Source organism: Sphaerodactylus townsendi, linkage group LG03 (assembly GCF_021028975.2).
Source record: "Sphaerodactylus townsendi isolate TG3544 linkage group LG03, MPM_Stown_v2.3, whole genome shotgun sequence".
In the NCBI taxonomy this organism is placed as follows: domain Eukaryota; kingdom Metazoa; phylum Chordata; class Lepidosauria; order Squamata; family Sphaerodactylidae; genus Sphaerodactylus; species Sphaerodactylus townsendi.
Window position 1 is genome coordinate 163,485,099 of NC_059427.1, and position 15,997 is coordinate 163,501,095.

Here is a 15,997-nt window from a genome sequence, read left to right on the forward strand (position 1 = left end):
CCCCCCCCCCCCACCCCCCCCCCCCCCCACCCCCCCCCCCCCCCACCCCCCCCCCCCCCCACCCCCCCCCCCCCCCACCCCCCCCCCCCCCCACCCCCCCCCCCCCCCACCCCCCCCCCCCCCCACCCCCCCCCCCCCCCACCCCCCCCCCCCCCCACCCCCCCCCCCCCCCACCCCCCCCCCCCCCCACCCCCCCCCCCCCCCACCCCCCCCCCCCCCCACCCCCCCCCCCCCCCACCCCCCCCCCCCCCCACCCCCCCCCCCCCCCACCCCCCCCCCCCCCCACCCCCCCCCCCCCCCACCCCCCCCCCCCCCCACCCCCCCCCCCCCCCACCCCCCCCCCCCCCCACCCCCCCCCCCCCCCACCCCCCCCCCCCCCCACCCCCCCCCCCCCCCACCCCCCCCCCCCCCCACCCCCCCCCCCCCCCACCCCCCCCCCCCCCCACCCCCCCCCCCCCCCACCCCCCCCCCCCCCCACCCCCCCCCCCCCCCACCCCCCCCCCCCCCCACCCCCCCCCCCCCCCACCCCCCCCCCCCCCCACCCCCCCCCCCCCCCACCCCCCCCCCCCCCCACCCCCCCCCCCCCCCACCCCCCCCCCCCCCCACCCCCCCCCCCCCCCACCCCCCCCCCCCCCCACCCCCCCCCCCCCCCACCCCCCCCCCCCCCCACCCCCCCCCCCCCCCACCCCCCCCCCCCCCCACCCCCCCCCCCCCCCACCCCCCCCCCCCCCCACCCCCCCCCCCCCCCACCCCCCCCCCCCCCCACCCCCCCCCCCCCCCACCCCCCCCCCCCCCCACCCCCCCCCCCCCCCACCCCCCCCCCCCCCCACCCCCCCCCCCCCCCACCCCCCCCCCCCCCCACCCCCCCCCCCCCCCACCCCCCCCCCCCCCCACCCCCCCCCCCCCCCACCCCCCCCCCCCCCCACCCCCCCCCCCCCCCACCCCCCCCCCCCCCCACCCCCCCCCCCCCCCACCCCCCCCCCCCCCCACCCCCCCCCCCCCCCACCCCCCCCCCCCCCCACCCCCCCCCCCCCCCACCCCCCCCCCCCCCCACCCCCCCCCCCCCCCACCCCCCCCCCCCCCCACCCCCCCCCCCCCCCACCCCCCCCCCCCCCCACCCCCCCCCCCCCCCACCCCCCCCCCCCCCCACCCCCCCCCCCCCCCACCCCCCCCCCCCCCCACCCCCCCCCCCCCCCACCCCCCCCCCCCCCCACCCCCCCCCCCCCCCACCCCCCCCCCCCCCCACCCCCCCCCCCCCCCACCCCCCCCCCCCCCCACCCCCCCCCCCCCCCACCCCCCCCCCCCCCCACCCCCCCCCCCCCCCACCCCCCCCCCCCCCCACCCCCCCCCCCCCCCACCCCCCCCCCCCCCCACCCCCCCCCCCCCCCACCCCCCCCCCCCCCCACCCCCCCCCCCCCCCACCCCCCCCCCCCCCCACCCCCCCCCCCCCCCACCCCCCCCCCCCCCCACCCCCCCCCCCCCCCACCCCCCCCCCCCCCCACCCCCCCCCCCCCCCACCCCCCCCCCCCCCCACCCCCCCCCCCCCCCACCCCCCCCCCCCCCCACCCCCCCCCCCCCCCACCCCCCCCCCCCCCCACCCCCCCCCCCCCCCACCCCCCCCCCCCCCCACCCCCCCCCCCCCCCACCCCCCCCCCCCCCCACCCCCCCCCCCCCCCACCCCCCCCCCCCCCCACCCCCCCCCCATATAATATAATATAATATAATATAATATAATATAATATAATATAATATAATATAATATAATATAATATAATATAATATAATATAATATAATATAATATAATATAATATAATATAATATAATAAATAATACAGCAGGTACATGTTCATAAGCTGATTTCAAAGTCAGCCAGGAAAAGCAGAAGGCTGAACCCAGAACAGAGTGGCCAGCAAAGGATAAAATAAAGTCCAGCTTTCCACAACTAAAGAGGGAAAAGGCCTAGAGTGGTTAGGGTTAAGGATAAACAACAAATCAGGGGGCGTTTCCTATATCTGAATTAGGTAACGCTGCCTCCCTGTGGAAACAGCTGGCATAACTTGTCTCTCTCTTACCTCCTTGAGGTTTTCATAGTTTGGGACGAAGACACCCAAGGCAGCCCGGAACATTTCAATTACCGCATGATATACAAACCCGTACTGCTCCTGCCAAGAAGAAGTTGTGACGGATGTGAGAAGAGCGCTGCAACTTGTCCCATGTAAAAATTAGCTTTCGAGGTTCAGCTGTCATCGAATGTCAGATGGAATTTGTTGATGTTTGATTATATAAAAAGGGTATATCAACCCAGCAACATAAAGTACAACAGATGGAGGCCAGTTAGTGGTTAGCTCAAGTTTCAGTTTCCGTTGCCAACAGACTGGAGAAATAGAGCCTTAGCGGGCTGTTTTGTTATTTAACCACCCCCATGCCATGAAAACCTTCACTGGGCCATTTCCACACACTACAGCTCTATTAAAGGGATTGTCCTCCAGACCAGATGGCAACCATCACATTTTTCATAGATCCCACTGAATTTTGTGAGACAAAGTCAAGAGGTTGCTCAGGACACTGGTTGGGGAGGGGGGGCAGGGGCAGGGGACACCTGTGATTCTAAGGTCAACAGGAGCAGTGGCTGCTCATACCCCCAGCTGAGAGGTCTGTCAGAGTAAATCTACTTTATACCTTTTTAAAAAATGTGTAATGTATGTGTAACGTGTTATCAAATCAGAACCGACTTCTGGCAACCCAGTAGGGTTTTCAAGGCAAGAGGCTAACAGAGGTAGTTTGCCATTGATTGGCTCTGCTTAGCAACTGTGGACTTCCTTGGTTGTCTCCTATCCAAGAACTAACCAGGGCTGACCCTACTTAACTTCTAGATCTGACCAGATCAGGCTAGCTTGGCCTATCCAGATCAGGGCTCAAGTATATAATTTACACATCCAAATAAAATAAAATAAAATGCTACTTTAAAATAAATCTAATATTATTCTTCTGAACTTCCATTGTGGTCCAGACTTATTTAATACTATTACTTCAGACCCAGGACAGTACTTTAAATCTCACTGATTCTTTTTTTTTTAAATTAATTCTTTATTAAAGTACAAGACTTTAATACAAACACAAGACCAATCCCACTGATTCACTGGAGAAATTCCAAAAATTAACCGGCTCTGGTGGGTTTTCCGGGCTGTGTGGCCATGGACCAGTTGAATCCGGCCGTGAAAGCCTTCAACAATACATCCAAAAATTAACATTATTGTTTGATGATCTTTTCTGCTAAATAACTAGCTTTTCCATCTTGCTTACACATCGTTATTTTGTCCATTAACATGACATTCCAAACCCTCCATTACCAGTAATCCAAACTTGTTAAAGACCTCCAGTGCTTTGCCACCAACATACAAGTAACTAATAGCAGCTATGCTAAATATCAAGCATTTTTTGGCAATTTATCCACAGCTAACCCATGGCAACCCAGCAAGGTTTTCGAGGCAAGCGTTATTCAGAAGTGGTTTGCCATTACCTGCCTCCATGTCTCAACCCTGGTATTCCTTGGAGGTCACCCATCCATATACACACCAGAGTCAACCCTGCTTAGCTTCTGTGATATGACAAGATCAGGCTAGCCTGGGGCTATCCAAGGTCGAATCCCCACTACCGTCTTAGCCAGGTTTCAGAACACAAACGACCTCTGAAACCTGGCTAAGACTGTAGTGGGGATTCGACCGGGGAGGTCGTTCCTCAAACCTGGTTAGTTTGTGTTCTGAAACCTGACTAAGACGGTAGTGGGGATTCGACCCAAGTCAGAGTTTATCTACATTCAACCACAATACACAAAGCTACCCTTGGGCCAGTAATTTTCACAGCCTATCTACCTCAGAGGAGTGTTGTGAGGAATAAAGAATGATATCGTAGAGCTACTTTAAGTCCTCACTGGGGAGAAGTGCAAGGTAACAATATCTAAGTAATAATAAAGATGGGGATTCTTTGTCTCACTTCCATCCTCTTAGGCCCCTTCCGCACATGCAGAATAATGCACTTTTAATCCACGTTCAATGCATTTTGCAGCTGGATTTTACTGTGCGGAATAGCAAAATCCACTTGCAAGCAATTGTGAAAGTGGATTGAAAGTGCATTATTCTGCATGTGCGGAAAGGGGCCTTGACTGCCAGTCAAGTTGGCAGGCACAACTATAGGGAAGGAGCACAACAAAGGGTGTTAAATATAGCACAGTGGGAATGAGGGGTGGAAGAAAGGCTTGTGGGCTCACCTGGGTTTGAACGGCAGCTGGCCTCTGCTTCCTCATTTCTAGGACGACATCAAAAATGCTGAAGTGGGGAGGGATTCTCTGAAAAACAGGAGAAAACATGGCACCAGGAGATACTCCAGGGTAGCATTTTCAAAAGCTAAGTATTTGAGTCAAGGTCTCTTCGTTTCCCCTTCTGTTTTGCTAGCGCTCGCTTTGCTCAGGGCTCCCCATGGCTCATGCAAGGGTGTCCTGAGACAGTGGTTGAGAGAAGAAGAGCTTGGTAGGCTAATATCAGCTTCTCCCCAGGATTTCCACCCCCTAAAATATATTGAATGCAGAGGACATATTGCAGGCAGAGGACTTAAGTCTGTTTCATACTTGCAAGGCAGGAAGGTGACAGCTGAGGTCAAAGAAGAAGAAGAGTTTGGATTTATATCCCCCCTTTCTCTCCTGCAGGAGACTCAAAGGGGCTTACAATCTCCTTGCCCTTCCCCCCTCACAACGAACACCCTGAGAGAGCTCCGAGAAGCTGTGACTAGCCCAAGGTCACCCAGCTGATGTGTGTGGGAGTGCACAGGCTAATCTGAATTCCTCAGATAAGCCTCCACAGCGCAGGCAGCAGAGCTGGGAATCAAACCTGGTTCCTCCAGATTAGATACACGAGCTCTTAACCTCCTACGCCACTGCTGCATTCCTTCAGACTGATTGTGGGTAATCCCGTTTTGGAATGCTGACATGCTCTCTCAGCCCCACCTACCTCACAAGGTGTGTGTTGTGGGGAAAAGAAGGGAGTTTGTAAGCTGCCTTGAGATTCCTTACAGGAGAGAAAGGCAGTGTATAAATCCAAACTCTTCTTTTTCACAGGTTGTACAGCAACAAGGCTTGCTATCACGCGACAAGCCTGACTTGTATAATAAGGTCCAGCTCACAGTTTTTCTTTTTGGTCTAAGCATCTTCAAATCTGTTTTTCTCCGTTTCTTTCCTCCCAGAATCCTACCTGCTCTGGGCTTGGCAGGAATTAATATAAGATAGAGAGCCAACATCCATCAGAATGTGAGCTTACGTGTGGGTGATTCTTGTATGCTCCCCTCCTGGAGCAAGGTCAATGTCAGCATACCCTGAGCTGGGGCAGCTCCAGGGCCCAAGGCATCAGGCAGGGCTTACTACAGACACACCCCCCCCCCCCCGCAACAATTCAGTTATTTGCTAGTGCTCTACCATGCAGTTATACACACTGCCCCGTGCAGTGGTGGGATCCAAAAATTTTAGTAACAGGTTCCTATGGTGGTGGGATTCAAACAGTAGTGCCAATGGGGCTGGGCGGGGCACGACGGGGGCGTGGCCAGGCATTTCAGGGCGGGGCATTAATAATTTCTCTGTTACTGTGAAAACTCTTACTGTTAAAAAACGTTCCTAATTTCCAGCTGGTATCTTTCTGTCCATAATTTAAACTCATTATAGCAAGTCCTATAGTCTACTGCCAACAGAAACAACTACTTCTCCTCTAATTGACTGCCTGTCAAATACTTAATACTTTCAAATACTTAATTTTGTTTCTCGAAATCAAAAGGAGGATACTTTCCTTAAACAAGGAACTTTACCGTATTTCTCAAACATGTTTTTAAAACAGCCCAGCAGGGAGAATTATCCCGTTTTCTACATTCGCTAACCAGCCACATAGGAAACAACAGGACTTTATGATTTTTGGACCTAATGGAATTTCTAACAGAAAAGCAGACCCAATTAGTAACCCCCTCTCGGCACACACAAATAATTAGTAACCCCCTCTCGGGAACTGGTGAAAACCTGCTGGATCCCACCTCTGGCCCCGTGCCATGGGGCAAGGACTGCAGGGAGCAGTGAGTATGGGTAGTGTGGGCAGATGAAGGACACAAACAGGTGGGAGACATGCATGGAAAGGGGAAAGCGGGGGCCCTGGGACCTTTCTGCCCAGGATCCTTCAATACCTGGAACCAGCCCTCACCTGAAGTTTCCTCTATAAAATACTCGGATTACCACACTCTGTACCATATGCTGTACTATGCTTAGAAACTGGTCAGAACCTACTTGAAACAAGAGCATGGCTGAATACATTCAAGTATTGGATCAAATTATGTTTTAACTCTGATGTGCACAGTTTAATATACACTGTGCGCCCAGACCTATTTGCCTCCGAATGGTATCAACTTCTCAAATCAAAAATTCACTCAATAGGTTTATTACTGGAAGATCTCTGTATGCTGACACCCAGAGAAATTTTCCAAACCTTGAAAAGTAAACTTCTAGAACAGGAATATCATATCTTGTTGGGGCAAGCAAACAAATCATGCTCACCCCTCTCTGTCGGAATAATACCGGAACAGGGGCACATAGCCAAATATCTTGAATTATTAACTGAACCCCAACAGAGATGGATTATCCACTGAAGGGCCAGATCCAATACCTTCCCATGCGGCCATTACAAAGGAATTGGCTACTTATCCAGCCACCTCTTAAGGATCGGGGTTTTCCACACTGTAAAAATCTAGTGGACATTCTTGCTCACATTATTCTTGACGCTGTCCGAGATATGTGGGCATTAGGAATTTCTCTCCCAGGCTTGACCCTAGACAAAATTTCTGAGAAAGTTGACTCTGACTTTTTTTTGCTGTGGAGCTTCTGTTAAACAACACAGATGTCATGCTCTTGGAAAAAGTAGCAAAATTTCTTTTACAAGTGACAGAACTTTCTAAGTAATGTATACTGCTATATACAGTCTTCCTGTCTGCGCCGTGAATGTACTCTTGATTTGTATTTCAAAAATTTCTGGCAATGCTCTAGAACCTATTTTTAAATGTCAAATAAAGGTTGTTGTTGTTGTTGACACAGACAGGTGGGAGACATGCATGGAAAGGGGAAAGCGGGGGCCCTGGGACCTTTCTGCCCAGGATCCTTCAATACCTGGAACCAGCCCTCACCTGAAGTTTGGCACACTCCCTTGTCACACATGATGTGAAGTCACTAGTGCAGCGGTGCAAGATTGCACATGCTCACTTGTCAGAATAACCACTAGGCCTAAAAGCACAGGGAGAGCAGTTCACACTAACCACAAAGACATTTCTTTTTTCAACGAGCCCGCTTGGCCTGGACCGTTTCGGATACCTGTTTCAGCAGCAGCTGCCGGATATAGTCCAACGTGCAGATCACACCTGTCCGGCCACAGCCGGCGCTGAAAAACGGGAGAAGATAAGAGGGGTGTGAACGATAGTTTATCAAAATAGCTGAGCTTTGTTTCAAATCCATTCAGGGTTTGAACTGCAATGCAACCAGCAGAACTTCTCCTAATTTGACAGCAAAAAGACGCTGGCACAGGTTTGACACAGAGGACCACATCAGAAAAATGCCTCCTGGGCCCTCTCCCCACTTGCCCTTGTCGGAGGGTTGCTGCGCGCAATTCCCAGCACGCGCAATTCCTGGCGCGCGCCCAGGCTTCCCCACGACCCCCGCTCTGCGTGGGGTCATCAAAAGGTGCCATTTGAAAAGGCGCCAGGAATTACGCGCGCTGAGGGGGCGCGAGAGAGGCAGCGTTGGGGCGGCTGCATTCTCGCCGCCCCTGAAGTGGGGAGTGCAGCTGGACCCCACGCTACTTTAGGAGAGTAGCGCGGGGCTTAAGGTAAGTGGGCAAAGGGCCCTGGATAATGGGAATGAATCCAATCAATCAATTTGTGTTAGATTACTATACAGAGAAACGGTAACATGTTGATTTGAAGGATTAAAGGTAAATGTTTATCAGGGAACAAGATTTCAGATGGGAAAGAGGAGGGACAGTTATAGCCTGCAGCTACATTGCTAGCTAGGGAGGACACTTAACTTCCAAGAAGCAGGATTTTAGACCAGAGAGTATCAGTCTAAGGACAGCAAGAGGTGACACAAAAGGACAGAGGGGTCACTAATCTTACAGGTTTATCTAGTTGTCCACTTGGCTACCCCCTGCTGAGTCTTCTTCCAATTCCCTGGCATGCTGGACATTGGCCCTTTCCGCACAGACACTTGAAAACGTTTTGAGGCAGGAAATAAAATGTTTCCTCTGTGGAGTTGCACATTGTTTTTTTACCCAAAACATTTTATTTGCAGTCTCAAAACATTTAAAATGAATGCCTTTTAAAAATGATTCTTTAGTTCAAATGTTTCCAAAATGGCTTCCATTTTGGGGGGGATTTGTGCAGAAGGGCCAACAATTTGTACATCCTCATCCAAGAAAAACCTTCACAACCTAGGCAGTGGTGGGATCCAAAAATTTTAGTAACAGGTTCCCATGGTGGTGGGATTCAAACTGTGGCGTAGCGCCAATGGGGCTGGGCAAGGCACAACATGGGCATGGCCAGGCATTCCGGGGCGGGGCATTCCTGGGTGGGGCTGTGGCAAGGACGCAGCCGCTGCGCTGGTCCTTGGGCGGGAAACGAATGCACGCAGGCGCAGGCTGCCACGCACGCCGGTGCACCTCCTGCTAGACTGCTTCAAGTTCTGCGCGCTACTGCTGAGAGGAGGGGCGTAACTAAGGCAAAAATCACGTGGCAAAATCACCAATTAGTAACCCCCTCTTGGCACGCACAAATAATTAGTAACCTACTCTCGGGAACCTGTGAGAACCTGCTGGATCCCACCTCTGAACCAAGGCCTGCAACTGGTTCTCCCAGAAGGCCAAGTGGGTGGGACCAATGGCCTCAGGAGCTAGAATTGGCCCAGGATGGACAGTTGCTGACCTCCAACATAACAATCAAGATTTTAAAAATGCAACACGTTGCCTAGTTCTCACCGCCCACAACAAACATGGCTTGCCTTTATCTTTGGGCTGCTAACTTCCAAGTGGGGCATAGAAATCCCCCAGAACTACAACTGATCTCCAGAAAACAGAGATCATCAGTTCCCCTAAAGAAAATGGCTGCTTTGGAGCATGTCCTTCCCCTTCCCAAACCCCATTTTCCCCAGACTCCACCCCCAAACCTCCAGGAACTTCCCAGTCTTTAGCTGGCAACTTTAAATGACACGAATCCTCATTCCATACCAGTGGTGGGATCCAAAAATTGTATTAACAGGTTCCCATGGTGGTGGGATTCAAACTGTTAATGATAAGCATGCCAATGGGGCTGGAAGCGGGGCATGGCCAGGCGTGGCGGCAGGGCATTCTGGGGGGCCCGGGAGTATTCCTGGGCGGGGCTGTGGCAAGGACGCAGCCGCTGCGTCGGTCCTTGGGCAGGAAACGAATGCACGCAGGCGCAGGCTGCCACACATGCCGGTGCACCTCCTGCTAGACTGCTTCAAGTTCTGTGCGCTACTGCTGAGAGGAGGGACATTACTAAGGCAAAAATCACGTGGCAAAATCACCAATTAGTAACCCCCTCTCGGCACGCACAAATAATTAGTAACCTACTCTTGGGAACCTGTGAGAACCTGCTGGATCCCACCTCTGTTCCATACCCAACCTCATTTTGCCTTGTTGTAAAGAGATTAAAAATAATTAAAAATTAGAAGCGTGGCGCCGAACATGGAAACCCCCTCTGCTCGATGGAGCAGGCAGCCTCCTGCTCCGTGGGGCAGAGGAGAATGGTGGCTGCGGGGATGGCAGAGGGAGGGTGGCGGCTGCTCTGGAGGGACTCACCCACGGAACCCTTCAACCTCCAGGGGTCGGAGGGCAGCGTGGGCGTGTTCCTCCAGCCCTTCAGAGCAGTGCTGGAAGGAGAGGTGAGTGGAGGGGACTTGAAAAGTGGCACCCTCATGCATGGAGCCGCCTCCTGTTCGGCCCCTCCACTCACCCTTCCTTTCAGCACTGCTCTGGAGGACTGGAGAGACACGCCCACGCTACCCTCCGACCTCCAGGCCACGTGGAGCCGCAGTATAAGACTGAAAGAGCCGCATGCGGCTCCAGAGCCGCAGATTGCAGACCCCTGGGTTAGAAGATAAGCTCCCGGTGTTGATAGTCATCAGAACTTAGGGAAGTAACGCATCTACAGCTGCAGCAGCCTCAAAAGCAAGTCAGAAATTCCAAAACACAAAACAGGATAAAGTGATAGAGAGAATGGAGAGTTTCCAACTTGATTTAGTTCAGGGGTAGGGAACCTGCGGTTCTTCTGCCCTTGCACTGTGGCTCCACAAGCCAAGCTGCCGGCCCCATCCTTGCCCGCCCTGCAGGCAGCAGGGCGGGTGCACCAACTGCCCATGGTCGGCTGGGCCGCACCATGGGTTTCCCTTCTCGCCCGCCCCATTGGAACGGAGTGAAAGCTTTCCCGCGCTCGGGGAGGCAGAGCCGCCGGGCGGGCGCATCCATGCGCTTCTCAGAATGAGCGGAGTAAAAGGTTAAAAAACCCCTATATATATAGTGTTATCTTTATTTTAAATGTCAAAAATTATTTGCGGCTCCAAGTGTTTTCTTTTCCCGTGGAAAACGGGTCCAAATGGCTCTTTGAGTGTTAAAGGTTCCCTACCCCTGATTTAGTTGAATCAAGGAAGGAGCAGACTGGGAGGGGGAAATAGAGAACATTCTCTAGACCAGTGGTTCTCAACCTGGGGGTCGGGACCCCTTTGGGGGTCAAACGACCCTTCCACAGGGGTCGCCTAAGACTCTCTGCATCAGTGTTCTCCATCTGTAAAATTGATAAATGTTAGGGTTGGGGGTCACCACAACATGAGGAACTGTATTAAAAGGTCGCAGCATTAAGAAGGTTGAGAACCACTGGTCTAGACGGAGAACATGCTCTAGATGTGAGCCAGTGTGGTGTAGTGTCGAGCCAGGACTCCTTCCTGGCCCAGATCAGTTATGTTTAAAAGAGAAATGAAAATTTCCAAAGACTTAGGTTTCAAATAGAACTGTTTTTACTGTTCAGATTTAGTCTCTGTACAGGGTGCTCTGTGCTAGAGTCACAATTTACCAGACACAGATGTCGGTTCTTATACTTTCAGAATGCATACGTCAAGATTTTCTTACATACATACCCTCCACCATAAAATCAAATTTGCTAGTCTAACCGTTTAACACAAACACAAATTTGGCTATGCTAGTTTGTTTGTCCCTTCCATAGGTCAGGCAATAAAACTATTTCAACCTTTCAATCAAGTTAACCAGTTTCCAACATTCCTGAAGAGGGCTATGGTCCAAAGTAACCTCTTCCAGGATTAAATGATTTCACATACATCTTGTTCACTAAAAACAGTTAAAATGATTATAGCCATTCTTATAATATGTGATTCAAATGGAATACATGTTATATATACTTTCCATATATTTTACTATCATTTCATAGTTCACTAAAATATAGAAAAACACATTTTAATTATCTCATTAGATTTTACCTATCTTCTAACCCTTAAACATTTGTATTGACATCTGTATTTATTAACTAAGTTTCTCTATCTAGCTGAAAATATATTTTGAACTCTTGAGAGATGCTGTTTTTAGTCCTTAGTCCTGTTCCAGGATGTTATAAATTCCTTAGTGATATGATAAGAGCTTCCTACTTTGTACCTTTGCTGACTTCGTTACCTTTTACTACTGAGAGAGAGACTCTGTGATTTTCATTGTATATAGATCCCTTATTCTTTTATATAAAATATAATATTCAGGCTATTTTCTGTTCCCACATAGTGGTTAAAAGTGATGGACTCTAATCTGGATAACCGAGTTTGATTCCCCACTCCTCCGCTTGACCGGCAGACTCCAATGTGGTGAACCAGGTTTGTTTCCCCACTCCTACAGATGAAACCTGCTGGTGACCTTCGGCCAATCACAGTTCTCTCTCAGTCCCACCTGCCCTGCAAGGGTCTTTTTGGGGGAGAGGAAGGGAAGGAGTTTGTAAGCTGCTTTGAGACGCCTTATGGTTGAGAAAAGCAGGGTATATATTCAAACTCTTCAAAGTTTTCTAGATCTGACACATGCAGTACTGTGTCTTGTGGAAGCGCACTTGCTTCTACCATAGACCTGTTAAAGTTGGGATGTTTTGGAGGTCATTAATTCACAGGGTCACCATAAATTGGCAATGACTTGACAGCACATAACATGGACATGCATTATCTGCATGTATATCTCTACATAAAACAAATATTACAAAGACATCATAAATCTCAATTGCTCCCTCATCATAATGCCGAATGAGTCACCCAGTAAGGGTGAGTCAGGAGCCAAACCTTGGGGCTTTCTGGTGAGGCTATAAGAATTGTTTAACAGGGCAGCTTGAATAAGCTCAATTTGGACTGTTTTATCGATCTGTTTCAATTACCCTTTAAATCAAAGGGTTTTTAATTTACTTAATGATTTCTTGTTCTTGTTCTTGTTATTGTTCTTGTTCTTCTTGTTCTTGTTCTTGTTCTTCTTGTTCTTGTTCTTGTTCTTGTTCTTGTTCTTGTTCTTGTTCTTCTTCTTGTTCTTCTTCTTCTTCTTCTTCTTCTTCTTCTTCTTCTTCTTCTTCTTCTTCTTCTTCTTCTTCTTCTTCTTCTTCTTCTTCTTCTTGTCACCCTGAACTGTTCAGAGCGCAGTGATTGATAAAGCAGGTTGTGTTTATCCAGCAGTCAGGGTGTGGCTGTGTTGCCATGATTGTTTACCTTCCGTTTTGTTGGTGAGAGCCTCCCTCTGCCCCTTTGGTCTGTCACTACCCATCTGTCCAGCCAATCTCAGACAAGTCTTCTCTGGCCCCTTCCGCACATGCAGAATAATGCACTTTCAATCCACTTTCAATGCACTTTGCAGCCGTGTGGAATAGCAAAATCCACTTCCAAACAGTTGTGAAAGTGGATCAAAAGTGCATTATTCTGCATGTGCGGAAGGGGCTTCTAAAACCTTTGCCTTTCATAACCCATGTGGAAAAGTTTAGACCCGGTCCATCTGTTGTGATTTGGCCCGAGAGCATACCTGCAGTGCACACTGATGGGAGTGCTGTCTTCGCCCTGTTTACACCTCACTTGTTCAATCATGTTCAGGAAGTAGCCGTAGGTGTCGGGGATGCCCCGGTCTGGCCAAGCCACGTACTGGAAATGGGAGATCGTCCGTTCCTCCTGGGACAGGAAAGGCAGTGATCAACACAGCTCCATAGAGGTACATGGCCTCTGTAAGACCACCTCCCCATAATATGCCAAGTTAGTGCAAACTGCTTCCTGCTCTTTCTTCCAGTTCTGATAGCTGACCTCCAGTGTGCTGGAGAGTGCAGGGTCCAGATCTGGGCTCGGATGCAGCCACATACAGCCCTGAAAAAACAGGTGCTCCTACCTTCTGAAAAGTCACAGTCAGTGTCCGCAGAATGACATCTGGATTGAGTTCCTGCTCTTTAGTCTGAGACAAGAAAACAAACATCAGACGACTTTAAATCATCTTATACTTAAATGGGCAAAAGAAGTCATGCAGCTCACCCATGATGTTGGTGCAGCTGTGTAACAACTACATTCGCATATCATCAAGTGTAGTAGTGCACTGCCGACACAGCAGTGCCGTAGTAGAACGTTGGGACGCCAACGGACCTGCGGCCTTGCCGGTCGCATCGCACCCCCACTCCTCATCCCCCCATGAGTCACGGGTCATGAACTGTCTGACTCAATCACCGGGCGCAGGGACAATGGTCTTGCCCCCAGGTGAGGATTAGGCTCCAGGCAGCGTACGCTCCTACTCCATGCGTAGCCAGATGAGATCATGCATCAAGTGATGATCTCCAGGTCTCCACGCTCTCCCGGAACTCCCCGGTCCTCCCTCCTCTGCGCCCCGATAGAGTAACAATAAAGGTTACCCCAGGGAACCAGCAGACGGGCCGGAACTTCGCTAGGAACCGCGGACCTCCGGTCTCCCGCTGCTGGCGATCTCCACCAGATGTTATCTCGGCGTCTCGTCTACGTTCTTGCGCTGACCGCGTGGAGTCGACCCCTACAAGCTGGTGCCGAAACCCGGGAAGTCCTCCCGAACCTCCCACCCTGCTCACCGTCGCCTGGGGACAGGGCCGCGATACCGAAGTCCGGCTGGATCGGCGCATCCAGGGACCACCGTTTGGTGTCGCCCTGTCCTCTGGATGGCGCATCCAGAGTTTCTGGCGTCCTAGGACACTCTCTTGTCGGTGGAACACCCGGTGAGTATGGGAGACTTTGCAAAAGCAGGGCTTATGACAAGCACGTTGAAAGCCGAACTGAAGCGTTAACGAAATCACCGGCAGGGTCCCGTAAAAGAGAAGGGAGCTACGCAAATTTGGTTGAGGAGATTGAAGCTCAATGTCCATGGTACCCAGAGGGGGGGACATTGAATCTTAGAGACTGGGGAAAACATCGAGCACTCTTAGCACAGAGCCTCGCTGACGCCCGATGTGGCTGCTACTGCAGCGTGGAGACAATGTTTTGGTAAGCCATCAGCCTGCAGACCTATGGCTCCACTTGCTGTAGGCAGCCCTCGCTTTTCGATCTTTTAGCCTTCAATTTCAACCCCGAATTTCTCTATCCACTAAATTGGGCCTTCCTGTCCTCCTTCTGCCCCCATCGGCTCCCTCACCCAATTCAAACTCTCCCAGCGGCCCAGCCAGCCCCTCCCCTTGCTCCGCCTTCATTTTCCGAAGCAGCTGCACCATCCGTCAGCGCCACATAATGGCGCTTGGGTTTCAAAAAACTCTCGCATAGAAGCGTATTAGCCCGCGATCTGCAGAAGAAAGAAACCCTGGCGGAAGGCGATGCCGATATCCTTGCATTGTGCCCCGTCCGCTTCACCAGAATACCGTGGGGAGGATGGCATAGTTGGTTGTCGAGTACGCCCTATGAGCTATAATATCACTCACCCGAGGAGCTCCGCCATGGCGGATTCGCGGGGCGATGGGAGTCACCAACCCTATGTGAGAAGCATGCGCCGAGGCAGTCGCGAGGAGTCACCCTAATGGTTCCGGACGACTGGAAGACCACCTTCCGCATGCTCCTGAGCCCTGCACAATTTGTGATCTGGGAAAGCGAGTTCCGCCAGCAATGCCTTAGCAGGGCGGCCGCCTCCGGCGGCGCCCTACACAACGCTCAACTGCTTCACGGTTTCGATGCTTTTCGCCAACCCCAGCTTGATCAGATTGTCACTGCCTGAAGGGCCACCCATACGGTTAAGCCTCTGGGAAGTGCGCCTATAAGGCATTTATCAAAGTCCCCAATGCCGGCCAGCCAACCCAGAGTTTCTCCACCATCCGGCAAAAACCCCAAGAGGAGCCCTATGCGAGGTTTGTGAACGGGCTCAGGAGGCCCTCAAGGGCAGGTTGACAGCGAGGGAGGCCAGGCGCGAGACTCGCTTAAAGCATGCCTTGCCAAAGGAGAGCGCCCTCCGCTGAGTGCCGCATAAGCGATCACAGGCCCTAGGAAGGAACCCGAGCTGGCCGACATGCTCAAAGCTTGCCAGGATATCGGGTGCTTTTCAGCCCATCAAGCCGGCCTTCTAGTGGCTTCGCCACTCTCCGCTGCGGGGCAGCCCCGAGACAGTGTTTCAATTGCGGCAATGCCAGGACATTTTCGAGGAGGGAATTGTAGGCTGCCCGGCGGGGGGGCCTACAACCCTGACGGAGGAGGGTCTCTCTCCCAGAGGCGAAGACCCCCATAGGAAGATCTGGGCAGAGCGCTCCCAATGCCCGCTGGGAGGCCAGCGCCCGGAGTATCTCAGCCCGGAACCCAAAGATCCAGCACCTCAAACCCGCTCCCGGAGCTCCCCATGAGATCTTAAGCTGCTCCAGCTCAGGTATAGTGATCCCACATCCCCACGGAGACCATTAGGCTGGTCTTGCCAAAAG

At 52.6% G+C, this 15,997-nt stretch overlaps 1 protein-coding gene across 1 annotated transcript in view; it reads right to left on the minus strand.

Moving 5' to 3' along the window:
* PTPN18 (protein tyrosine phosphatase non-receptor type 18) overlaps positions 1-15,997 on the minus strand; it is an 82,127-nt gene that overhangs the window by 17,168 nt on the left and 48,962 nt on the right. Inside the window, exons 7-11 of the mRNA XM_048487554.1 lie at positions 13,480-13,542; positions 13,126-13,268; positions 7,389-7,455; positions 4,269-4,346; positions 2,074-2,163 (exon numbers count right to left, since the gene is read on the minus strand). Coding sequence (XP_048343511.1) covers positions 2,074-2,163; positions 4,269-4,346; positions 7,389-7,455; positions 13,126-13,268; positions 13,480-13,542 — 441 coding nt within the window. The remainder of the gene's footprint in view (positions 1-2,073; positions 2,164-4,268; positions 4,347-7,388; positions 7,456-13,125; positions 13,269-13,479; positions 13,543-15,997) is intronic.